The sequence below is a fragment of the Drosophila virilis genome, chromosome 3 (genome assembly GCF_030788295.1).
Source record: "Drosophila virilis strain 15010-1051.87 chromosome 3, Dvir_AGI_RSII-ME, whole genome shotgun sequence".
Classification (NCBI taxonomy): Eukaryota; Metazoa; Arthropoda; class Insecta; order Diptera; family Drosophilidae; genus Drosophila; species Drosophila virilis.
The window spans coordinates 1,924,361-1,948,437 of NC_091545.1; the positions used below are offsets into that span (position 1 = coordinate 1,924,361).

The 24,077-nt window shown below is 41.4% G+C and overlaps 3 protein-coding genes across 7 annotated transcripts in view; 1 reads left to right on the plus strand and 2 right to left on the minus strand.

Annotated features, from left to right (window-relative positions):
• trio (trio Rho guanine nucleotide exchange factor) overlaps window positions 1–7,361 on the minus strand; it is a 53,523-nt gene extending 46,162 nt beyond the window's left edge. Inside the window, exons 1-3 of the mRNA XM_032435562.2 lie at window positions 7,192–7,361; window positions 5,854–6,324; window positions 42–597 (exon numbers count right to left, since the gene is read on the minus strand). Coding sequence (XP_032291453.1) covers window positions 42–597; window positions 5,854–6,032 — 735 coding nt within the window. The 5' untranslated portion in view covers window positions 6,033–6,324; window positions 7,192–7,361. The remainder of the gene's footprint in view (window positions 1–41; window positions 598–5,853; window positions 6,325–7,191) is intronic.
• A 132-nt stretch (window positions 7,362–7,493) lies between these two features.
• On the plus strand, window positions 7,494–8,783 carry LOC6623305 (oxysterol-binding protein-related protein 11). The gene is made up of 3 exons (XM_002046072.4): window positions 7,494–7,844; window positions 7,949–8,345; window positions 8,405–8,783. Exons 1-3 carry the CDS (start codon window positions 7,757–7,759, stop codon window positions 8,607–8,609), a joined length of 690 nt encoding a protein of 229 aa, XP_002046108.1. The 5' UTR covers window positions 7,494–7,756; the 3' UTR covers window positions 8,610–8,783.
• Window positions 8,784–11,951: 3,168 nt separating this feature from the next.
• bab1 (bric a brac 1) overlaps window positions 11,952–24,077 on the minus strand; it is a 93,038-nt gene continuing 80,912 nt past the window's right edge. Inside the window, exons 2-4 of one of the 5 annotated variants that reach the window (XM_070208714.1) lie at window positions 16,217–16,274; window positions 15,706–16,130; window positions 11,952–15,048 (exon numbers count right to left, since the gene is read on the minus strand). In XM_070208714.1, the coding sequence (XP_070064815.1) occupies window positions 14,017–15,048; window positions 15,706–16,130; window positions 16,217–16,274 (1,515 nt within the window). In that variant the 3' untranslated portion in view covers window positions 11,952–14,016. Of the gene's footprint in view, window positions 15,067–15,624; window positions 16,134–16,216; window positions 16,275–24,077 lie in introns of those variants that run through there. The other 4 variants (XM_070208713.1, XM_070208712.1, XM_070208711.1 and 1 more) reach the window with 4 other exon arrangements.

Below are 24,077 nucleotides of genomic sequence, written 5' to 3' on the forward strand. Positions count from 1 at the left end.
CGATGTATATATATATATAGATAGGGAGATCGAAGGTATACCTGTCCGGCTGTGCCAGCATTTGTTGCCGCTGCCATGTTGATCTTGGTGAGCAGCTTTTTGCCCTGCATATCGAGATCCTCGATGGGCAGCTTGGTGATCTTTTTGCGCATCTCGTTGTGATGATCGATGGCGTGCCGCGCCAGACTGACGTCCTCGGCGAAATCGTTACGATTGAGGTCCTCCTGCAGATCATCGATGCGATCGGCCATATCGCCGGCCTGCCAAAAGAAATCCTCAATCGCCAGCCGTGCGTCCGTCCACTGTTGATGATCGTACGGCTGCTGGCCATCAAAATCCGAGGTTAGCTGATGCGATTCGGCGATCTTGTTGAGCGCCTCAATCGATATCGTCTGCGTCTCGAATTTGTATTTATTCGAGCTGATCGAGGCGCGTTGCTTCTGCCAGAAATTGTCCGGCTTGATGATCACCACGTTATGAATATTGGCGCTAAAATGCTCCTGCAGCACCTTCAGTATTGTCTTCACGTTCGTCGAACAGTTGCCATTGCCGCGCATATCAATGATGACTGTGAAGCCGAGATTCTTGGCCGCATCGCTGCAAGTGAAAGGCGAACATTCAAATCAAACGGAGAGCCAAGCGTCAGTGAGAGTATTGTTGCTCTTATACCCTAGCAGTGGGCATATGCAATTTGTGTTATCAAGTTTTTATATTGTGCTGATTTATATCCCTTATATTCTTTAATTTTATATATATATATCTTTAGACTCTTATCGATTGCTTACAAATTGAATTTTACGCTAATCTATTGTCGCGTCCCTTTGCCTCACATTATGCTAAGTTATTTCATTCTTTGTTAAGATCGGTGTTTAGAGTCCGATCTTTTGGAAACTTTCATAGAAAAGCGTGTATGTATGGGATTTTTGTAGTAGTAGTAGTAGATTTCGCAAAAAAAGGAACGAAAGGACTAATCGAAGTTTTCCTAGCCTTTAGTCTTATAAAGAGAGCCAAATCGTAAGGGTATTCAATCTTCGTCTAAAACAAACAGTCAACAGTTCTTTTCGTGCATTTTAGTTCGATTTGTTTAGATTCTGCTTTTGGTTCGTTGCTCTGTTTACGTCTTTTGCATAAATTATGACTTTTCACTGGGACCGAGCACATTTTCTATTGCTTTGACACCAATTTCGGCTAATAATTTCCGACGCAACGTCTCCCTACGTTCCCCTCCTCCCTCAGCCGCTCCAGCTCACTCCTAAATCTAACTGTTGCTATTGTGACGTGCCGCTTGTGTCGTGTCTTGCGCTCTGATTTGCATTCTATTTGAATTTTAATCACACCATTAACTATAAATATTTTTATTTTATTGATATACCCCTTGCCCTCTCTCTCTTTCTTTCTTTCTTTCTTTCTTTCTGGCTGTCATGGCTTCTACACGCTTTTTAACAATGTCGTTTTAGCCGCTATTTCTTGGCCCCGTTGTTGCCGTTTCGCTGGGGATTCTTGTGCGGTTGGCGCGAGCGCATTTCTAGGGATTTGCCCTCGAAGACGCACTTAGAACCCGAAACCAGAACTACACTGCGCAAAAAGGTGTGCATAATATCTTTTTCTTAAAAGAGCTTTAAATTGGCTGATTGATTGACAGACTGATTGATTGAGTGCCGGATTTGATGACAGACTGATTGATTAACTGATCAATTAAATGACTGGGTCACTGATTTGAATTATTTGCAGATTGATTGAGTAAGTTATTAAAAGTCTGACTCCCGTATTGACTGACTGATTGAATGACCCACTGGTTAATTAACTGTTTAATTGTTTGACTGACTAGTTGATTGACTGACTGATTGCTTGATTCATTTAATGACTGAGTCCCTGAATGACTGAATGACAGACAAATTGACCAAGTTTATGATGGACTGATTGATTGATTTAATAACTGACTGACCGATTGATCGACAGAATGATTGATTGACCGAACCACTGGAAAGTTTCTGGTTGATTGACTGAGTGGCTTACGTACTTCTTTATTGACTGGATTACAAATTGATTGACTGGTTAATCAAATGATTGATTGACTAAGTTAGATATAGACTGCCTGCTTGATTGAGCGTTTGATTGAATGACTGATTGGCTTACTGATTCACAGACCAATTCAATGATAGACCGATTGATTCACTTACTAATTGACTGACTGACTGCCGTATGGACTGACTGACTCACTGACTGGTTAATTGATGGATTTATTGAATTACTAATTGATTAGACGATTGTCAGACTGATTTATTAACTTATGGACTGACTGACTAGTTAATTGATTGATAAGCAACACATATCACAAACCGTAAAAGCTAGAATTATATGATAAACTTTTGTAATCCACACCAAAAGGCGAAAAACAAGTGGAAACCCGAGCTGGAACCTAAAACTCGTGCAAAGCTGTGTATTACGAGCTATGTGTATAGAACATTTCTGTGTTCTCAATGCAGTCAATCACACACATTGTGTGTGTTCCAGAATGACTAATACAAGAACTGGGTGCACGACACAATTATGGGGAGAGGCAAAAATTGTTTAAAGAATTTTATACAATGTTTATCAACAGCTGGCATCGGGGAAACGAACTGCCCGAATCGAATGTGACGCCATAAAAGTTCGTGTTGTTCTCGAAAGAAAGAAAAACGGAACGAAATATCTCAAATGTCGCCCGCAGTAAAGGAAAAGCCCGAAAAAAACCAAAAGCAAATTCGAACTAATCAAAAATCGTTTATTTAACCCATAAATCTGTTTGGAAATTAAACAAGCCACTCAGAAATGGAACCAAACGAAGCGCCAAAGGAAGTTGGCCTCGAACGTGTCTAAAATTTTGAGAACTTATTGTTTTTCGTCTCCTTTGTTATTGTTGTTGTTGTTGTTTCTGCTGTGGGTTAAACAACAAATTTGCATTGACGTGCGACTCAACTGCCCCTTTTGGCGCAAGAGACAAAGAGAAATCCAGCGGAGCGAAGAAATAAACAAAAATGCTTCACAGGAAAACCAAATAAATAAAAGAGACAAAAACAGAAACAAAACAAAGTCAAAAACACCGAGGAAAAAAATAATATCAAGATTGCTGCTGGTTGCGGGTGATCAACTGGGAGATACCCTGTAGTCAGGGCAAGCTTTCCAAAAGTGAAGTACACTGAATCTGCGCACCAAATTAATTGCTTCCAGCTCTATTAATGCTCAAAAAGCAGTTCGATATTTATCGATTTTTCGAAATTAGGCTCTTTAGCGGGAGGAATGAATTAGGAATAGTTAAAAACATGTTCTTCAATACATATACAGTTTGTAGCTTCTCTGATCTGTTAAGAAACGCTTAAATCAGTGAAAGCCTGTAAATCGATATTTATCGATTTGTACAAAAAGAGCGGATGAGCGGATAAGAAAGAGATAAACATGTTCTCCATATCTTAAACGACAAACTTTAATATATATAGACAAACTAAATAGTACATTATGATCTTTTAAGAATCATTGAAAACTGTAAAGCGATATTTATCGATTTTAAGAAAAAATCGATAACTGAATAATCATCAACTTGGGAATGTTATTGAAAGTAGCGTTACAAACATTTGCACAATTGCAATATACCCCTTAACTGGCACATCGCCAGCAAGTACAGGGTATAGAAAGAAGAAGCAGCACGATGCCGCGATAAAGTGCACACTGGGCAAGCTGCCAAGGCGGGGGCGGGCGGCAGAGCTAATGGGAGAGAGAGAGAAAGGGAGAGAGAGAGAGAGCCACAAACAGACAACGCAACGTTGAATGACAGCGCGGCGATAAGACGACGCGTCGTGTCGTCAGCAGACCTGCCCACCCCCCACTTTAAGCACCCCCCTCACCCCTCGCTAAGCACAACAAATGATTGCCTCGCTTATCAGTCAAAAGTTGAGGCGTCAGCATTTCAAGATTCCAGTTTAAATGCGTGCATATGGGCCAAAGAGATAGCGACTGCTAATAGGGGGCAAACCACCCCCCCCCCCCCTTCCGACCGACAGACCCCCCTTCGAATAGGTGCCCGACTGATAAGAAAGTGGGCTTGGGAAAGAACATGGGAAACTCGTGCCCCAAAACGAAAAGCTGACTGTGATTCACGTTCATTAGCTTGATTTTCGTTTTGGGCTTTCTGTTCGTCGAGTGTGTCCGATTGAAAAATCTTGTGAAAATAGCCACGAATTTCCCAATGAATAATCCGTAAAAAGAAAACATAAAAAACAAGAAAAGAAATAAAATGCTACCGTGTGTCGCAATTTTTGATTAGATACTCGTGATCGTGATTTTGATGGCATGTTTTTCGGGTTTTTATGGCAAGCGGAAGATCATTGCAGTTGAAGATGTTTAGCGGGAATTCTAAAAATATATAATAGCGAATAAAAGGCTACCCTACAAATTGGACAAGAAGTGGGAAGCTTCTTTACCGAACTGTATCTTAACATTACTTGGATCTGAGGAGAATTCTAAAAAAATACTTCAAAGCGAATAAAATGCTACTCTTTTCGCATAACGTTGGCTTACTCTGCTTTTATACCCTATATACAAATTGGCCAAGTAGAAGTAAGCATAGTTTTTGAATATATCTGGGATCCTACGAAGCTCTATTATGCTTGCCACATATTAGCCATATCTTATCAACATCGAACTACTATATGATCGTGCTCTATATAATAAGTTTTGATATGCCAGGGAATGTAATTTCTAGGGTATTTAAAGGTCGACTACCCGCACTTTGTTTTTCATTCTTGTTTTTAAGTTAAAGCTCTAATTACTTTATATCTCTGTGATCTAATCTTATGTATGATCTCTTTATTATTGACTTGCCGCCATATCTAATCGCGTATTCTAATTAATGCCAAACTTCGATTTTTATTTAATTTTGCCAAACTCTAATCAATTCCAGGTAAAAAGCTGAAGTTCATTTAAATAACATGGCGAGTGTATAAAATCAAAAAACAACAACGCATTCCACCTTTCATTTCTTTTGCTTTGCTTCTCGCTTTTTCTTAGCTCGTGTTTTTTTTTTTTTTTGGCACTTTGACTCGGCCGCTTTTTTCGCCAGAAACAACAACAGCAGCAACAACAACAACAGCAACAACAACATTAATTTAACAGAGCTTTCGGCTTGCCGCATTCTTTTGCTCTGAAGCCGGGCACCGTGCTGCCGGTTTATGCCATTTCCTTTTGTTATGTATTTTCTTATTGCTTTCTCTGTCGCACAGATTTATGCAATTTGTTGTTCTTCTTCTTGTTGGTGCTGCTGCTGCGCTGCTGCTGCTACCTTGGCTTCTGTTACTGCTATTGAATTTTTGCCAAGTGGCGAGCGAAGAAGCAGCACGTCTGCCTCTCTCCCTCTCTCCCATTCGCTCTTTGACACTAACACAAAGCTGCATTCAATGTCAGCCTAGGCTGCAACAACAATGTGCGTGCTGTTCGCCATTGTCGACGCAGCCGCTGCTGCTGCTGCTGTTGCGGCTGTTGGATGATTCATAAACATGCAAGAACTGGAAAATCAAGTGGAATGCATGCAGCTGCAGCTGCGCGGGTGAGGCGCGACAGCCCAAAACCGCAAACGAAGCGCAGCGCAGCGCAGTCGACGTCAGCTGACACAATGGCTGCTCATTGTGAATGCGCCATGGGGCCGGCTGCCGGGCTGTGCGTGCGAGCGAGCGAGAGAGCAAACGTCGTATAAATAAACATGTTCTGTTACTGCTGCTGCTGCTGCTGCTGTTGCAGCTGCTGCTTCTTGCCAAAATAAAAAGGAATCGATTATCGCAGATATGCAGTATCGATTGTTTACATAAATTACTTTGTACTCACCTCGGTATGCTAATCAAGTAGCTGAGCAGGCGACGCAAATCCTCCGGTTTAAGCCGATCCCTGCGCGGCGTTGCCGGAAAGCATAATAACGGTCCGCCGCGCCTGTCGCGTCCGCCAGTGAGAAATACGACGCGCTCCTGCAGAAGCGTCAGCAGATCGCGAGCACGTTGACCATCCATGTTGTTGTTGTTGTGTGCGAGGGTGGAGGAGGAGGTGGGGGCGGGTAGGGAGCAGCTGTTAAAGCTGAGGCCGAGTTGTTTTTAATAGTCTTTAACTATTGTGAGGGCAGCGCAGCATAACGGAATCGCCTTCAATTTCACTTAATTTGAAATATTTATTATTATTGTTGTTGTTGTTGTTGTTGTTGCTATTATTACTGTTACACTTTTGCTTGCTTTGAAGGCTTTCATTGATTTTCGCAAATTTCTCGCTGGCATTTTTCATGGTCAACGCAGCAGCAGCGGCGGCTCTCTGTGTGTATGTGTGTGTGTGTGTGTGTATGAGTAGGTGTTTGTTTATGTGTGCGTGTGGGTGGTTTGTTTGGAGAATGAAAAAGGCAGCACAAGACAAAAATTAGGCAAGTTTACAAACGGTCACACTCAACGTGCAGCATATTAATTACATTTGAAGCAAATTTTATCATATGGGCAACATTCGACCCCTACAACACAAACACACACAAACACACGCACACGCATGCACAGACAGACAGATAGGGCGACACACACATACACATGCGACAGGAGCCACCCCCTACCAAATAGCGGGTAAATGTTAAATGTCATAAATCAACTCGACGGCGCGTCACGCAACGGCCGCATAAAACATAAACGCGGATATATATATAAGTATACACACACACACACACGCACACATATGCGCTTATTCTTATTTTTAAAACACAAGCTGGTGGCAGAGGGGGCGACGACACAAACAAATCGGATTTTTTTTTTTTGGTTTTTTGCAGCTGCACAACCCGCGCAAAGTTTAATAATTTTTAATGCCTGTTCGCGTCGCTTTTAATTGCCATTTACAATATGTGTTTTTTGGTTTTATGTAGCAGCAAACGCAATGAACTCCATCAACATCACATCATCAGCGCCCAGCGGCCGCAGCAGCACATCTTTTCACAGAGTTTCGTTTCAATTCGTTTGAGATATTCTGCGTCTTGTCTGGTCGCCCTCTCTTTCCCACCTTCTACCACTTCTTCGCTTATGCTTCTTCGTCGTCGTCTTCTTCTTCTTCTTCTTCTTCACTCAACACAAACGCTTCTGGGATACAAATTGATTTTTTTCACTCGTTGACGAAGCGTTTGTTCTGAATGCACACACACATTACCATTGCACGCGCGTTTGCATTGTTTAAATGTCGGCGACACTGTGCACATTCACATAATTTTTGTTTACACTGGACGTTTTTGTTTAAACAATTTGCGGAGCAACAAAATTTTGCGAAATTTATGCGCCTTCCTTCGCTTTGTTGTTGCACTGTTAATGATGTTGGTTGCTCATGTTAAACTCGAAATGGCAATGTAACTGTGCAAACAGTGTGACCAGCGAGCAGTAGCGCTTAAATGGCTAGAGCATACATAAAATGTGATATTGGTATTTTTTCAGGCTAACAGCTGCTTGCAACAGCTGTTTTCGACAAGCTGGCAACACTGCAACCATAATAAATTTGCCATAAGCGTTTTATAATTTCTATATAATTTTTTGTTTTCTTCTTAAAACCACAATAAATTGCAAAAATTCTGCGCAAAATCAAAGCGGCACTCCAACGCAAAAAGCCCCGACGCAAAGAAAAGCCAGTACAGCAACAGGCACAGCCGGAGACGAAGCGCAGCTGTCACCAGGACGACGCCCGGAAAAAGGAGCCCGCCGCCGCCAACAGCTCCTGCTGCCAAATGGAAAGCCAACTGAATCGCATGATTAATCAGTCGCTGCGTCATCCGCTCAGCGGCCAGCTCAGCAAGTACACGAATGTGATGAAGGGTATGTCACTCTCACTCGGCTCTGGCCCTGGCCTCAGGTTCTTCCTTTTAACACCTGCTCCTGCATTTGCATTCACAAAAGTAACTGGTTCAACTCTCTTGCAGGCTGGCAGTACCGCTGGTTCACGGTGGACGCCAAGACGGGCTTTCTCAGCTACTATCTGTGCGATTCGTCGTCGGTGGGCGAGGATATTGCGCCGTCGCCGCATGTCCTGGCCAGCACGCCGCGCGGCCAGGTGCAGCTGGCCGGCGCTGTCGTCTATCCAAGTGATGAGGATTCACGGACATTCTCCATTGCCTGCGCCTCCGGCGATACGGTCAAGTTGCGTGCGAACGATGCACGGGCGCGCCAGGAATGGGTCGACGGGCTGCGCGCCGTGGTCGAGAGCCATACGCAGGCCATGGACATAAGCAATTCCTCGCCGCTGCCGCCGCGCGAGCTGCTGGCCGCCTCCGATGCGATGGTCTCGGCTCGCCAGGCGCTCTTCCTCACCGAGCAGTGGTGGGTCCAGTTCACACACACTTCCTTTGTTTGCTCCGTTTTAATTGTTTCTTCTGCAGCAATGCTTCGCTGGCGCGCGCCATTGAGAATATTGACTGTGCTTCCTTTTCGCCCACGGATCCGGATCTGTTGCTGCTCAAGGCCATCTCCACGGCCAGCACCCAGTGCCTGCATCAGTGTCTCAGTCTCCTCCAGCGCCATCAGGAGATCAATCAGCCCTCGGGCGAGATGACGCCCCCGAGCATGGGGCTGGCTCTTCAATAGCAGTTGCTACTTTAGCTCAGCTAAGCATTTCATGAAATCAAAGCAATAAATTCGCCTTGTTCTATGTGTCTGTGTGTGCGTGTATGTGTATGTGTGTGTATGCTAAGCAAATACTGTAAATACTGTTTTTGATTCCATTCAATTGCCTTGACAAAATATAAAAGCGCAAAATTAGCCGCTTCTTTTTCTCGTTTAAATTTTAACGGGTTTTAGAAAATACCCAAAAAATACTGAAAAAATACCAACTGCTAGCTTAATCACATCAAATTGGTTGTTTTTTCGAGCTTTAAAAATTTATTTAAATAATATTAAAATAATAATAATACCAAAAATACTTACTGTATTTTCTGTACTAAATAAAAGATTTCCCATTCAAGTCGAAACTTTTTGGAATTACATTTTTCTCTTGACACGGATTTCGCCAAAAAATGCATGACCAGATTTAAATGCCAGATTATTTAAGAGGGAAAACCATAAATAAAAAGCCAATCCTGGAGAAAATCGGTAGATTTTTGGCTGAGTTATGGAGCTGGGAAATTTCGACCCATGTCAATATACGAATCCTAGGGATCAAATTTACATGAATTTCGACAAAAAAATTATGTGTTCAGATTTAAATGCCAGATTATTTTAGTGGGAAAACCATGTACAAAAAGCCAAGCCGCATGAAAATCGGTTGATTTTTGGCCGAGTTATGGAGGTGGGAAATTTCGACCCATGTCGATACACGAATCCTAGGGGTAAGATTTTGACATGAATTTCGACCCAAAAATATGTGTTCAGATAAAAATGCCAGATTATTTTAGAGAGAAAACCATGCACAAAAAGCCAAGCCGCATGAAAATCGGTTGATTTTTGGGCGAGTTATGGAGCTGGGAAATTTCGACCCATGTCGATATACGAATCCTAGGGGTAAGATTTTGACATGAATTTCGACCCAAAAATATGTGTTCAGATAAAAATGCCAGATTGTTTTAGAGGGAAAACCATGCACAAAAAGCCAAGCCGCATGAAAATCGGTTGATTTTTGGCCGAGTTATGGAGCTGGGAAATTTCGACCCATGTCGATATACGAATCCTAGGGGTAAGATTTTGACATGAATTTCGACCCAAAAATATGTGTTCAGATAAAAATGCCAGATTGTTTTAGAGGGAAAACCATGCACAAAAAGCCAAGCCGCATGAAAATCGGTTGATTTTTGGCCGAGTTATGGAGGTGGGAAATTTCGACCCATGTCGATACACGAATCCTAGGGGTAAGATTTTGACATGAATTTCGACCCAAAAATATGTGTTCAGATAAAAATGCCAGATTATTTTAGAGGGAAAACCATAAACAAAAAGCCAATCCTGGTGAAAATCGGTTGATTTTTGGCCGAGTTATGGAGTTGGGAAATTTCGACCCATGTTAATATACGAATTCTAGGGGTTAGATTTTGACATGAATTTCGACCCAAAAATATGTGTTCAGATAAAAATGCCAGATTATTTTAGAGGGAAAACCATGCACAAAAAGCCAAGCCGCATGAAAATCGGTTGATTTTTGGCCGAGTTATGGAGCTGGGAAATTTCGACCCATGTCGATATACGAATCCTAGGGGTAAGATTTTGACATGAATTTCGACCCAAAAATATGTGTTCAGATAAAAATGCCAGATTGTTTTAGAGGGAAAACCATGCACAAAAAGCCAAGCCGCATGAAAATCGGTTGATTTTTGGCCGAGTTATGGAGGTGGGAAATTTCGACCCATGTCGATACACGAATCCTAGGGGTAAGATTTTGACATGAATTTCGACCCAAAAATATGTGTTCAGATAAAAATGCCAGATTATTTTAGAGGGAAAACCATGCACAAAAAGCCAAGCCGCATGAAAATCGGTTGATTTTTGGCCGAGTTATGGAGCTGGGAAATTTCGACCCATGTCGATATACGAATCCTAGGGGTAAGATTTTGACATGAATTTCGACCCAAAAATATGTGTTCAGATAAAAATGCCAGATTGTTTTAGAGGGAAAACCATGCACAAAAAGCCAAGCCGCATGAAAATCGGTTGATTTTTGGCCGAGTTATGGAGGTGGGAAATTTCGACCCATGTCGATACACGAATCCTAGGGGTAAGATTTTGACATGAATTTCGACCCAAAAATATGTGTTCAGATAAAAATGCCAGATTATTTTAGAGGGAAAACCATGCACAAAAAGCCAAGCCGCATGAAAATCGGTTGATTTTTGGTCGAGTTATGGAGGTGGGAAATTTCGACCCATGTCGATACACGAATCCTAGGGGTCAAATTTACATGAATTTCGACAAAAAAAAGCGTGATCAGATTTAAATGCCAGATTATTTAAGAGGGAAAACCATGCACAAAAAGCCAAGCCGCGTGAAAATCAGTTGATTTTTGGCTGAGTTATGGAGGTGGGAAATTTCGACCCATGTCAATATACGAATCCTAGGGGTCAAATTTACATGAATTTCGACAAAAAAATTATGTGTTCAGATTTAAATGCCAGATTATTTTAGAGGGAAAACCATGTACAAAAAGCCAAGCCGCATGAAAATCGGTTGATTTTTGGCCGAGTTATGGAGGTGGGAAATTTCGACCCATGTCGATATACGAATCCTAGGGGTAAGATTTTGACATGAATTTCGACCCAAAAATATGTGTTCAGATAAAAATGCCAGATTATTTTAGAGGGAAAACCATGCACAAAAAGCCAAGCCGCATGAAAATCGGTTGATTTTTGGCCGAGTTATGGAGGTGGGAAATTTCGACCCATGGCGATACACGAATCCTAGGGGTAAGATTTTGACATGAATTTCGACCCAAAAATATGTGTTCAGATAAAAATGCCAGATTTTTTTAGAGGGAAAACCATGCACAAAAAGCCAAGCCGCATGAAAATCGGTTGATTTTTGGCCGAGCTATGGAGCTGGGAAATTTCGACCCATGTCGATACACGAATCCTAGGGGTCAAATTTACATGAATATCGACAAAAAAAAGCGTGATCAGATTTAAATGCCAGATTATTTTAGAGGGAAAACCATGCACAAAAAGCCAAGCCGCGTGAAAATCAGTTGATTTTTGGCTGAGTTATGGAGGTGGGAAATTTCGATCGATGTATATATCGGATATTTGAGGGTATATTTCAGGCCTTGACTGTCCCACGTATTAAAGAAATTTTTTCGGGCAAAAAAGTTTTATAAAAATTCATTCCGCGTTTTTTCCACACATGCGGGTGGAATTATCCCCCAAAAATACTGCCTTATAAGGCACCGAGTGGTTCCACGAGTCCCGTAAAGAGAAACAAAACTCAAACTCTTTTTCAGTTCGTTTTTATAAAATATTTTATTTATTTTTTTTTTATTTTATTTTTATTTTTTTAATTTTTTTTTTGTTATTAGATTAATAAGAACATTCATTTCGACATTTAAAGTTAATTTGAACATAAAGTTTTGCACTAAAGTTGATAGAAAACTGAAAAACGTGACACGTGTCCGGTTCGCATAATAATAATGATATTTAATTCCTGGAGAATTCGGGTTAGCTTTAAAAATTATTTTTTTTTTATTTATTTTTTTTTTAGTTTTTTTAATACTCGTAATAGACCAAAGTTGGAAGGGTTTTGTTTTTGTGGAACATTGGAGTCTATTTGAGTGGGAGGGGGGGTTGGGGTTGGGGGCGTGGTTTATCATATGGGTATTACATACATACATACATACATATATATATGTGTCTGTCTATATGGCTATGGCTATTGCTGTATAAATACTTAAGTTTTTTTTTTTAGATTTGATTTTTATTTGCCGCTTGTTTTTTTTTATGGTAAAAAGTTTTTCTATTTTTTACGTTTACATTTCTTTTAAATCGTTTTATTTATTGTGTGCTTTAAATGAGGGCTGCTGCTGCTTCTTCTTCTTCTTGATTTTGTGTTTTTTTTTTTCTTTAAAAAATATATAAAAAATGTTGCCGAAAGTACGCCTAAAAGTTGTTTTCTTTTATTTTTTAACAGAAAAACAAATACTTTTATATTTATTCAAAAATATATTTTTTTTTAATATTCATGTATATGCCAGACTTTTGCTAAACAAGTTCACGAAAGTTGTTGTTTATATTAATTTAAACATTAAAAAATAAAAAAAATAATATTAAAAAAATATTAAAAGAAATAAAATAAAAATTTCAAATGCGCCTAAAATCAAATTAAGTCTAGAAAAGGCACTTTAGAAGATTAGAAAATTTAAGTGGAAAAGAATTTGTTAACTAAAAAAGGTCGGGCTTGACCGACTAGCCCTTATGCCCTTGTACAGGGTATTAAAATTTCACCACGAATTGTGTAACGCTTAAAATAAGACATCTTCGAGCTTAATTAAAATACATTTAAATTTATAGAAAAAAAAAAGCCCCAATTTTTTTGAGTGCACAACAACTTTCGTTTTGAGTAAATTTTGCTTCTAAATTTCATTTTCACAATTTTCGCTAAATTTTTTGTTTCATTTTTTTTGTATAAATACTTTAAAGTTGTTTGTTTTTTAAAAAATTCACTTTTAATTTACAAATTTTGTTTTTTTTTTTTTGGGTTTTTTAATCTAACAATTTCTCATTTTTGTTTGTCTCTGAATTGAATTCCGAAAGGCATTTTTTGTGAATTTCATTGTTTTTGTTTTTTTTTGTTTGTTTTTTTAAGACCTAAACATTAAATTTAGTTGCAATTTTCAGTTTTCTCCTTAGTTTTGTTTTTTCTTTTTTTTTGTTTTAATGCACATCCAAAAGTTTTAATTTTTTTTTTTTTTAATTTTTTGTACATATTTTTTTTATTAAAAACTAAATAAAACTGGGCACACAATTGTTAATATTTTAATACGATTTTCTTTTATTTTTAATATTAGTTTTTGATTTTGTTTTTAATGTTTATTTTTTAGTTTTAGGTTTTGAAAAACGGTTTTGTGTTGTGTTTGCAGTGGAATGTTCCGGGGTATTTTAGAGTTTTGCATGTACTATTAAAAATTAAAGAGATCGCTATTTAATTATTTAAGTTTAGGCGCTATATAACATAATAATACTTTTGATTTAGTTTTTAATACGTAGTTCATTTTAAATTAGAAACTTTGCAATAAAATTCATGTGGACCGACAAAAAACGAGGAACGCGCGTTCGAAATGCACATCAATAAATATACAAATTTATATATATATGCATTTCCTTTTAAATACTATTTAGTAAAAAGTTAAATCAAATATTTGAAAAATTCAATTCTCAAATCTCAATTGCTTGAAAGAAATGGGTAACACTTTTAATGCTGCTTGCGCTTGCTGCAAAGCTTTCGCACCAGAAATGGGCAGCACTTTTTCTGGCGCGCGTTTGATTGTTTAGTTTGAGTTGGGAGTTTTTTTTTGGTAGGTCCTTTACTCGCTGCTTGTCGTAATGGGCTCCACCTTGATGCCGCCGCCGCCGCTGCTGCTGCCGGAGCAGATGTCCGTGGTGGTCGCTCCGCTTACTCCGGCTGTGGGTTGACCGGTTGACGGCGTCGTTGCGCTGCTTGTCGAGGCGGGCGCCACGCCCACCAGCTCAGCCAGATCCTCGGCAAAGAGGCGCGTGGGCGAGAACTCGCGCTTGTAGCCCAGCTCCAGGCCCAGCTCGGCGAGCGGCGAGTGCAGGCGCGGCGTCTCGCTGCGCAGCGGACTACCCTTCGACTTGGACTTGTCCAGCTGCTGCTGCTGCTGGGCAACGGAGGAGCCAGCGCTGGCTGTGGGCATGGAACTGGCACCGAAACCGGATTTGTGTGGCTGCATGTGATGCGGATGCGCCGCAGCCGCCGCCGCCGCTGCAGCAGCTGCTGCTGCTGCCGCTGCCTGCGCCTGTTGCTGGTGTAAAGCGTGCTGCTGTTGTTGTTGTTGTTGCTGCTGTTGCTGGTGCTGCTGATGCAGCTGGAGCTGCTGGAGGTGATGCTGCTGCTGCTGGCTGAGCAGCGCGGCGGCGGCCGGATCACGATGCAGTGCAACGGCCATGCTGGGCGGCAGATTCGGCATGAGGCCGGCGGGACCGCAGGGCGAGGGCGCATGCCGCGGTCCCATTGAGGGATTTGAGCCGCTGCTCAATGCCGGCGATATACTGGCCCTGCCCGGCCCGCCGCCACCCGCCAGATGCGGCGGCAAATTGAACAGAGCCCCCGGCGGCGGCGGCGGCCCCGCCTCCCCGTGCTGATGCTGCGCTGCGGCGGCCATTTGCATCTGCTGACGTATATTGTGCGCAACGGCGGCCACCGCTGACATTTGCTCCTGGGACATTTGCTGATCCCCACCACCGCCGCCTGCCCCAACGGCAGCGCCTCCTCCACCGCCGCTGCCCATGCCATTCGGGCAGGCCAGAGCGCCGAGGCTGGCGGCGCCGCCGACCGGCATGCCGCCACTAGCGCCTGGATAGCTTAACGTCATGTCCTGCAAGGGAAACACGGGCTAACCCGATCAACAGTTTAGTGCATGTGTTGGCCATTTTAATAGAAACCATTAAAAAACAAAAACCTGCCACTTTCGAATTGGGAGCTTGTTAAGTTGGTTGCTAATAATCGATTTACGACAGCAAGTATCGATATTTTCTATTGAGCTTAACATTTCACTGTAAGCCATCGCTGTCTGTCAACTAATTCAACACAAGCGGATCCCTGCTTTAAAATTCTTCGAAGTATAAATAACTACTGTAAATCTTCACTCTCGAACACATGCCTGTGCCTTGATTGACGCTGTTAATCGATTTCGTGTTGATCTAAATTGTAAAGCTTAACAGGGCGCTTAAAGACAGCGCTGTTATCCACCTACATTAAAAGTTGCACTGATCTAACATTACTCGTAAAGCTTAACATGCCGCTTAGAGGAAGCGCTGTTATCTACCAGAAACAGGTGTTAATCGATACTGAATTGATCTAACATCGAATGTAAAGCTTAACAGGCCGCTTAAAGAGGACTCAGCTGTCACGTATTAATCGATACCGAATTAATCGGAAAAAAGGGGACGCGCTAATTAACTCGCGTGTGTGTAATATTTTTGTTTAAAGTGAAAGTGTTTGTGAATTGTTTTGTGTTTTTCCTGCTACATACCGAATGGCGGCCGTACGGTGGCAGATGCGCGCCCAAACTGTCGTCCTTCAAGTCCTTGGTATCGCGAAAAACGACCGTCTTAATGACGCCCTTGATGTGCTCATCCGGCCAGATGCCCAACAGTATGCGCTGCGGCCGCCCGCGCCCCTTCGGCCGCAAATCGGGCCCGCCATCGATCGACGGTCCCAGCATATTGTGCACCCGATTCGCATACAGCACAAACGTCGGATAGGGTATATCATATTTGCGCGCCGCCTGCGACAGCGACAGGCCCTCCTTCAGCACGCTGAATATGGCCTCGGCCATCGTCTCGGGCCGCCACGATTTGAGCGGGCCGCGCTCCCGAAAGCGCATATGATGCATCAGATTCTGATTGGTGTTCCAGCATTTTTGCCACATCGACTGCAGCTGATATTGATAGCTGTCTGCTGGAGGTGGCAAACAAAACATAACGGCGCATAAAGCTCGGGTAAGTGCAAGAAGCTTACAGTTTACTTTGCGTCGTACAAACCTGCTAGCGTGGAGCCGGTGGCGCCCATCCAAGCGTGCGAGTTCTCCATCATTTTTGCCTGCAGAGAAGAAAGATAAGAAGAAGAGCATGTTAGAGGGCGAAAGCGAGATAGATATATATAGTGGGCTTTGAATTGATTGCCGCGAAGAAAAGGAAGTAAAGGATGAGAATGTTAGCAAGCGAGCGCAAGCGAGAGAGATATATATGTGGGCATTGAGAAGAAAATGAAGAAGAAGACGACGAAAATGTCAGAAAGAGGATGAAAGCGAGATGGATAAGTGAGCATTGAATTGATTGCATAATTGCGCATTGAGGCTATGATCGATTTTCTGCGATGCCATAAAATATGTATAAATTGTGAGAGGCTGATTAAGTTGATTTGTGTCCGTCTCTACCAAATCGATTGTATGTATGTATGTCTGTACAATTCTTGCTGCAGTTCTCTGCATGTTCAACGATAATTACAGTCCGCCTTTTAACAGTTATATTTAACATAATCAATATTTTACATACATGGGACCTGTTGCCAGTGTGAGCGTCTTCTGTTAAGACCAGCCCTTGATAATGTGACGTCACTATATGTAATTCTACAGCCGAGTTAATATGGTTTTCTTAGTTGTCTGATGCTATGCAATCTACAGAAAATGAACTGGTTTTACTCGGCTTCAGCTGTTCTGTGATTAACTCTCTAGTTAGTTTTATTCGATCTGATTTGACTATATTTAATCCGAAATTCTTTTATTATAAAAATTGCGATAGATTAGTTAACAAAATTAGGTTAGTTTTCTAGAACAAAATAAGGCTAAGGGTCAATTTGTAGCGAACTCTGCGCCAGTTAACTTAATAACTGCAAATTGCAGGGCCATATTGGGTTGATATTGGGGCCAATTATTATAGGAAACTATCTAACTTTTGTGTTGACTAAGTTTCAAATTGTATAATATTTAATTTGGGCTAAATGCAGGGCATTATTTGTTCGTATAATTGTAGTTTTAATAGTTTCGAACCAGTTCGTAACCATATAATAGCTTCGATTCCGAATGCTAACGGTACATTTAACTGCAGTGCCTGCTCGAGTGGCTATGTCGTTGACGTTGACGTTACGGTTACCGTTACCGTTATTGTAACCGCTGCTTTTACCGTTGCTGACGCTGTCTGTTTGCCGAGTACCGTTTGCCGAGTGCCTCGTATTGAATTCACTAATTGCATAACAAAGTAACATTTGCATATTGTTCCACATATCCTTAAACGTGTCTAACTATGCCCACTAGACGTTGCTGTGCCCCATCTGTCAGATCGAAGGGGGAGGCTGTGGGGGGGCTTGTCAATAACTTCATTACAAAAATTTCGCATCATATAACATATCAAGTAGTTAGGCACCGACTCGTGAGGCCACTCGAAGGGCCACTTGTGCCCATTTAGGCTAAGTATTACTTGTAAGTTTGCCATGTGACTGCGTGGCTGAGTGGCAGTTAAGTTCCTACTGTTGTTGTTGTTGTTCTCGTTTTAGCCGCTTCCTCGTCTGCTGCCAGACAAAGCGCACTGCTCTTATGTTGGCCGAAAATTGTTGCATACTTTTATGGGCGCCAGACATGCAAATCACAAGTCTCAAGACTCGCCATTCGCTCTTGCACATAAATTATATATAATATTAAGTTGTTTTTGGTTATCTTTTGTAGCCCAAAAGTCAAATTACTTTATTTGGCTAAGATGTCTGAACATCCAGTAAAATGCTAGACAGAGTTATTCTGTAAAGTTTTGAGTTCTTTTGGTCAGAACTTTTAGTTTATTTTTAAATTTACATTTTCGTAAAAGCATTAGGCAATAAACATTCTGTAATGTAATTTAATATTTTATTGTATTACATCCACTTGGGGCCGTACGTCAGACCTAAGACGAGGTTTTGTTTTAACAACAACATAGTCATTGAACTGAGCCTTGCAAACGTCATGAGCCTGCGTAGCTTAGGTTCCTGAGAGAGTCAGACCAGCAACCGAGAGGTCAGTGGTTCAACTCCGGTCTTAATCTCAAAGGCACAAAATATATGTAAAGGATTGTTATCCACATAGCAATATGCATCTAAAAATTCTATTTATTTGTTGAACTACAGTTTTTAATGCTTTTACCAGTAAACAGTTTTTATTTGGCGCCCAACGCAAGCCTCTGAATTGTGCGTTAGTATAAAAAACAATGCCAAATACCCACAAATAAACACAGTTAATAAAATGAATTCCGCTTTAAACTTTTCATAGAATCTATTTTCGAATCAATTGCCATATTAATTGATCGCTTATTATTTGTGCGTGCATTTCTGGCAATTGCTTTATTCAATTGGTTGTTGAGACCACAGCTCGAATCGAGAGAAACCAAATAGGATATAGCTAAGCCGCATAATTATATGTGTATATGTGAATATATAGAATACATAAATGTAGATATGTATATACAGGTGTATATCTCTCTCTGTGTGTGTATGCGTGTGTGTTTGTGCAGCAAAGCGAAGAAACGTTGCAGCCATCAAAGCGGGCCAACTGCAACAGCAACAACAACAACAATTGCTGCACGTTGCACATCAACTACGCAGCCAACTAATGGTCCATTCGTGGCACTTGGTTATTGACGTTGGACTCGAATTGTATTAACAATGCATGGGGCCAGCCAGTTGCAGTTGCAGTTGCTGCTGCAGCTGAGCCGAGCCACTGGCCACTGAACTGCGAGAACTGGGCGTAAGAGCGTGGTGGTCAGTGCTGCCCATGCAGCTTTTTTCTAGCTAAATTTGACTTTCTTTAGAGAAGCTTGCAGTTGCCTGCAACTTTGGCTATTTTCTTTTCAGCTATTTGTAGCTTTTTTTATAGCGCTCAGTTTCACACAATGGTCTTTCCAGCCAAATTTGACTTTAGACTTTAAATATTTTTTCAAAATTTATTGAATTCAACATTAAAAATAGGCTGAATAATCCAGACTTTAAGTTCTGCATAAGAAAAGCTGCGACTGATTCTATAATACTTAGTTCATAGGCTTTTTGTAGCTGTCCAATACTTGGCCACGTTTGACAACACTGTTGGGTGTTTTGTTTGGGTGTATATTGATGGGTCAAGGTGTTCCGTGTAGGGGCGGGGCGGGGTGTGTGTGTGTGTCGAGTTAAGCAGCGGCTGCGAGACTGCGTTTGGCTTTGATGCAAAATCGAAACGTGGTCAACTTCATTTCGCTTAATTTCGCGTTGGCTCCGCACTCACACGCACGCACACACAGTTGTGCGCTAATCTGCAGCAGTGGCTGTTAGAGGGTTAGTGGTGCGGGTAGGGTTAGGAGTGGGGGTAGCGATGTTGCCGGGGGGTGGGGTGGGCGTGGCACTGCTGCCACTCAGGTATGACATTTTGGCAGCGTCGAGTGCACCAAGACTGTCAAATGAGTTGTAATGAAATCTCGTTCAGTGCGTGTGCTGCAAAAGCGCGCTCAATGTGTGTGCATGTATGTGTGTACAGGTGTGTGTGTGTGTGTGTGTGTGTGAGAGCGTGTAGTTGTGTGTGTGTGTGTGCTGTACTGCTTTGGTCAGTTGCACATATAATAAATAAATTATTTGGCATTTGGCGTACGTATTATTGAAGGCAGCTGGATAACAGGCACACACACGCACACACACGCACACACACACACACACACAGTTACACACACCTGCAGCGCCATCTGTCGTTCGTCTTTGCGACAAACTTGCGCATTAGCGTGATTAGTCTCAATAGTCGCTGGCATTTATGGCAATTTTGCAGCCACCGCAACAGCAACAACAACAACAACCTCTGCATTTGAGACCCTTCCGTTGACGACGCGCTTTAAATTAAATTATCCAAAATTTTTGGCATTTCCGCCATTTTGTTGCTGCAGACGTCTACGCCAAAAAATAAGCAAAAAAAAAACCTGCGTTAAATGTAATAAACAAAGTACGCCCCCAGTGTCAAGGAGCCAGGAAAAAGGCGTTGCAGTCAACGCAATTGAAACCTTTGAGACAGCGCTTTCTCCAGCCCCACCCTTCTTTCCACCTCTCTCTCTCCCCACTAGATCGCAGTTCGTAAGCATTGAGGCGTTAAGCCCACATCAATTGGGCGTAAAAAGTGGCAAACAGTCTGCCAGCCTCTTCGTCCTAACCTATCTCACACTTCAGCCCAAAACGAAACCCTCTCCTGCCAAAACCCAACCCCTCTCCATGCTCTTAACTTCCACTTTTGCGGCACTTGTGTGGCGTGGCTCCGCTCTAGTTTGGCCGCGGGGCGTCGCACGACTCGAGTGCGGTGGTTGTTGCCACAAATTTTGTGATTCGCTCAGCCCAAAGCAAACGCAATGCAATTTAAACAAATTCACAGCAGGAAATAGCGACATGTGGCCAAAGCGCAAAACTCTTTTCTAATCATCAAAAAATATTAATAGAAATGATATAAAGTAGTCTGCGGCTTACTTCACCCAACTTGAGCTTTGTAGTTCGTCTTTCTAAATTAACTTATATTTTACTTCAAAAGCAACTCCTCTTTTTACAGATATCGTATATACATATTTGTTATGAACGCGGGTCCTAATCCAACAAATAGAAATATTTTGCTTCATCCGGTTTTTGTTGGACTATCAAGATTGTAAATATTGAATAAATGGTAAGTCTCAGAAAAACTTTACACTTAAGTATGCGATTAAAACGTAAAACTGTATCCCCGGTGACATACATTTCTTTAAATACATAATTCAGTGGTCAAGCTCCATTTCTATTTCATTTCCATTACAATTCCTTTATATTCCATTAAGTCCAGTGGAATTTTTTTGTGAGTGCAATTTACAACTAGATGGAGAGACATGGGGAAATTCTTATTCAGTTACATTAATTTGCTCAAAAAGGTTTCCATTATATTTCCATTCCATTTCATTTCACACATTCCAGTGGAATTGTTTCGTAAATGCAATTTAGAGTTAGTTTTCAAGTAGCTCCTAAAGTTCATACAGAAGGACAGTCGGTCGGATATGGGTAAAGCAATTCCCGACGACTTAAAACTAGTATGAAGTGCTTAGCCCTATTTCCATTCAATTTCCATACCATTCCACACATTCCAGTGGAACTGTTCTTGTTCAATTAGAACTAGGTTGCATGCTCAATTGAACAAATCAATTCTAATTTCGAGGATGTTGCACAGGAAATTATCAAAGTATTTAAGTGTGTGAATATGTGTGTGTGCCTACTAGAATTTGCGTGTAACCAAAAATTAATTAGCGTGAAAAGCATTATTGAGTGCTTAAGCCAGGCAAAAGGCAGTTGACAAACCAAATACGAAGACGGATGCAGGCAAAAACTTGCATTAGTTTTGTAAGCCAACGTCGAGCTCATTTCCTCGGCCAGAGTGTGTGTGTGCGCCTGTGTCTGTGTGTGTGTGTGCGTGTGTGTGCCGCACTTTTAATTTGATTTAGTCGCAAAACTTGCTGCTTCATTAAAATTCGTGCAACAACAAATAAAGTTTTTGGCGCGCATTTTGCTACTCGAAACATGAATTACAACGGCAGCTGCAGCAGGCTGTGGCGCCTCCGACAGCAACAAGCGGCATATTTCCGATGCTCCACTCATCTACCCCATCGCCCCCCCCCCCCTTCTTTTCGCCAACAGGCCCCAAAGCCCCTTATCCGCCTTAACCCTTAGGCAAGCCAACAAGCGCTCTGAAGTGTGCTACGATTTCACTTGAAAACTGCAATCAAGTGAATTTCAATATGTGCGCGCGTGTGTGTGTGTGTGTGTCCGGGGCATATAAAAACTTCATGGATTTAATAATCAAACCATCCATGGTTAAAATGTTGTACGGGCAGAGAAATCGGGGGCACATGAGGACTTCTCCTCTGCACTTGTTCGTCATTTCCTGTACAATTTTATTATATTTCATATATGCACGACAGTGTGTGCGCGTGTGTGTGTGTGTGTGTGTGTGTATGCCGATCGGCAATAACAGCTTAACGTATATATGAGGATGTATATGCGCCCCTTGCCACGCCCACTCGATTTACAACGATAATAGGCAAATGTTGCCGGTGCATAAGTATATTTATATGGCAAAATGTGAAACGTTGCCCACATTATAAAAGATGCTCTCTATATGCATGTGTGTGTGTGTGTGTGTGAGGGGTGGAGAGGGGGACGGGTGGGCAGTTGCTGGGATTTGTTGCATTTGAAAAATGTTGCATGCAATAATAACAGAAAAATCGTTAAGTACTTCAGACAACAGTTCAATAATTTTGCATATTAGCCAACAATCGGAAAATTCGGCAACACATTTTAAGAAACTAATTTTGAATAATGTTCAAAAAAAATAAAGCTCAAGTGAGCGGCAAATAGTTTTGAATGTGCATAAAAGTCATTAAAATTGTATTATAATAATACTCTTGTATAGGGTATGTTTATTTTTTCGGTAGAAATGAAAATAGATGATTCTACGAACACTTGTCTCTGGTCTTTGTGTTGCCTTTGTCTTGTCTTTGTCTATCTCTTTTTTCATGCTAGTACGTTGATTAGATATAGGGCTTAAATCGTCTTAGATTGTAGAAAATATATACCTAAATTGAGGTCGGACTATATATATACTATATCTGATAGACAGTATCAGATAAACTTTATCAGACAGTTGTACTTGAATCGATTGATCTGAAGTTAAGTTCTTGTATGAACAAGTTTTTTATTTTATAAAATTGCGTATAGACTAACAGATGGATCCATATATATATAAGCTCGGCTGTTGATGCGGATCTGGAATATATATATAATTTAAGGGTTCGGAGATGTCTGCTTTGGGCATAAAAAGACATATAGAACAATATTATAAGTAAAGAAATGTGAATTTAGAATTTCTGCAGAATTTGAGCTAGCAAACTCTCGCTTGCCAGTTCGACGCTAAAGCTTCAAGCCATGCAGGTCTCTGTGCTCACGTTTACATTCTTGCTTCTGTAGAAATTGCAGTCTTCCTCAGATCTCAGCAAACTAGGCAGGAACAGTTTTATTATATGAAGCTAATCTTATCGAATTATTAAGAGAGTATTAAAAAAAAAGAAAACCTAGCGCCTTCTCAGTTTATTCCTTAAACACACGACAAATCTAAGGCCTTTCTTAAAGCCAAGCAGACCTAAGCTCAAATACTGTAGCTAATCATTTAGCTTTCATTTGTTTTGTCTTTTTTTTTTTTTTGCACTTTGCAGACTAATTGCCTGCAATTGCGGAATCTGACTGAACTCTTGGTCCGCCCGGCGCCGTCTTGCGCTCAATAAAAAGCAGAACAATACTTTAAATTTTTATCATTGTTTGTTAAAAACTGCGGTAATTTATACAACCGACAGCAAAAAACAAAAAACAAAAACTTTTACAGACTAAAATGAAACAAACCGATTAGCAGAGGTAGGCTCAGTGCGGGAAGGGACTAGGGGCTGGGCTGGCAATCAATCGACTAAATAATGCGTTAACTTTTCAAAAAGCGCCGCACAGCTGCAACGCACACACGCAACTTTTCGCACACACACACACAGACACACACACACACGGGAAACTTTGTGTGCGCGGAAAAGCGATTAGGTAAAAAAGTATTGTCTAGGCAAAGGCGCATTAGGCCTAGACATGGCCGCCCAAGCCAGCTGCTGCCCCCGAACAGCCTCAATAGCAACAATAAAAGTTTAAATTATTGCAATCTACATGCACACACACTCAAACACATACACACACACACACACTCAAGCACATACACACGCACACACTCATTTATAAACAAAGATACGCATTACAAAGATACGCAACAATTTGCCTTCCCTTCGGCTCGCTAGTTCTATTCAAATAACTCTAATTGTAATTTGTAGACAA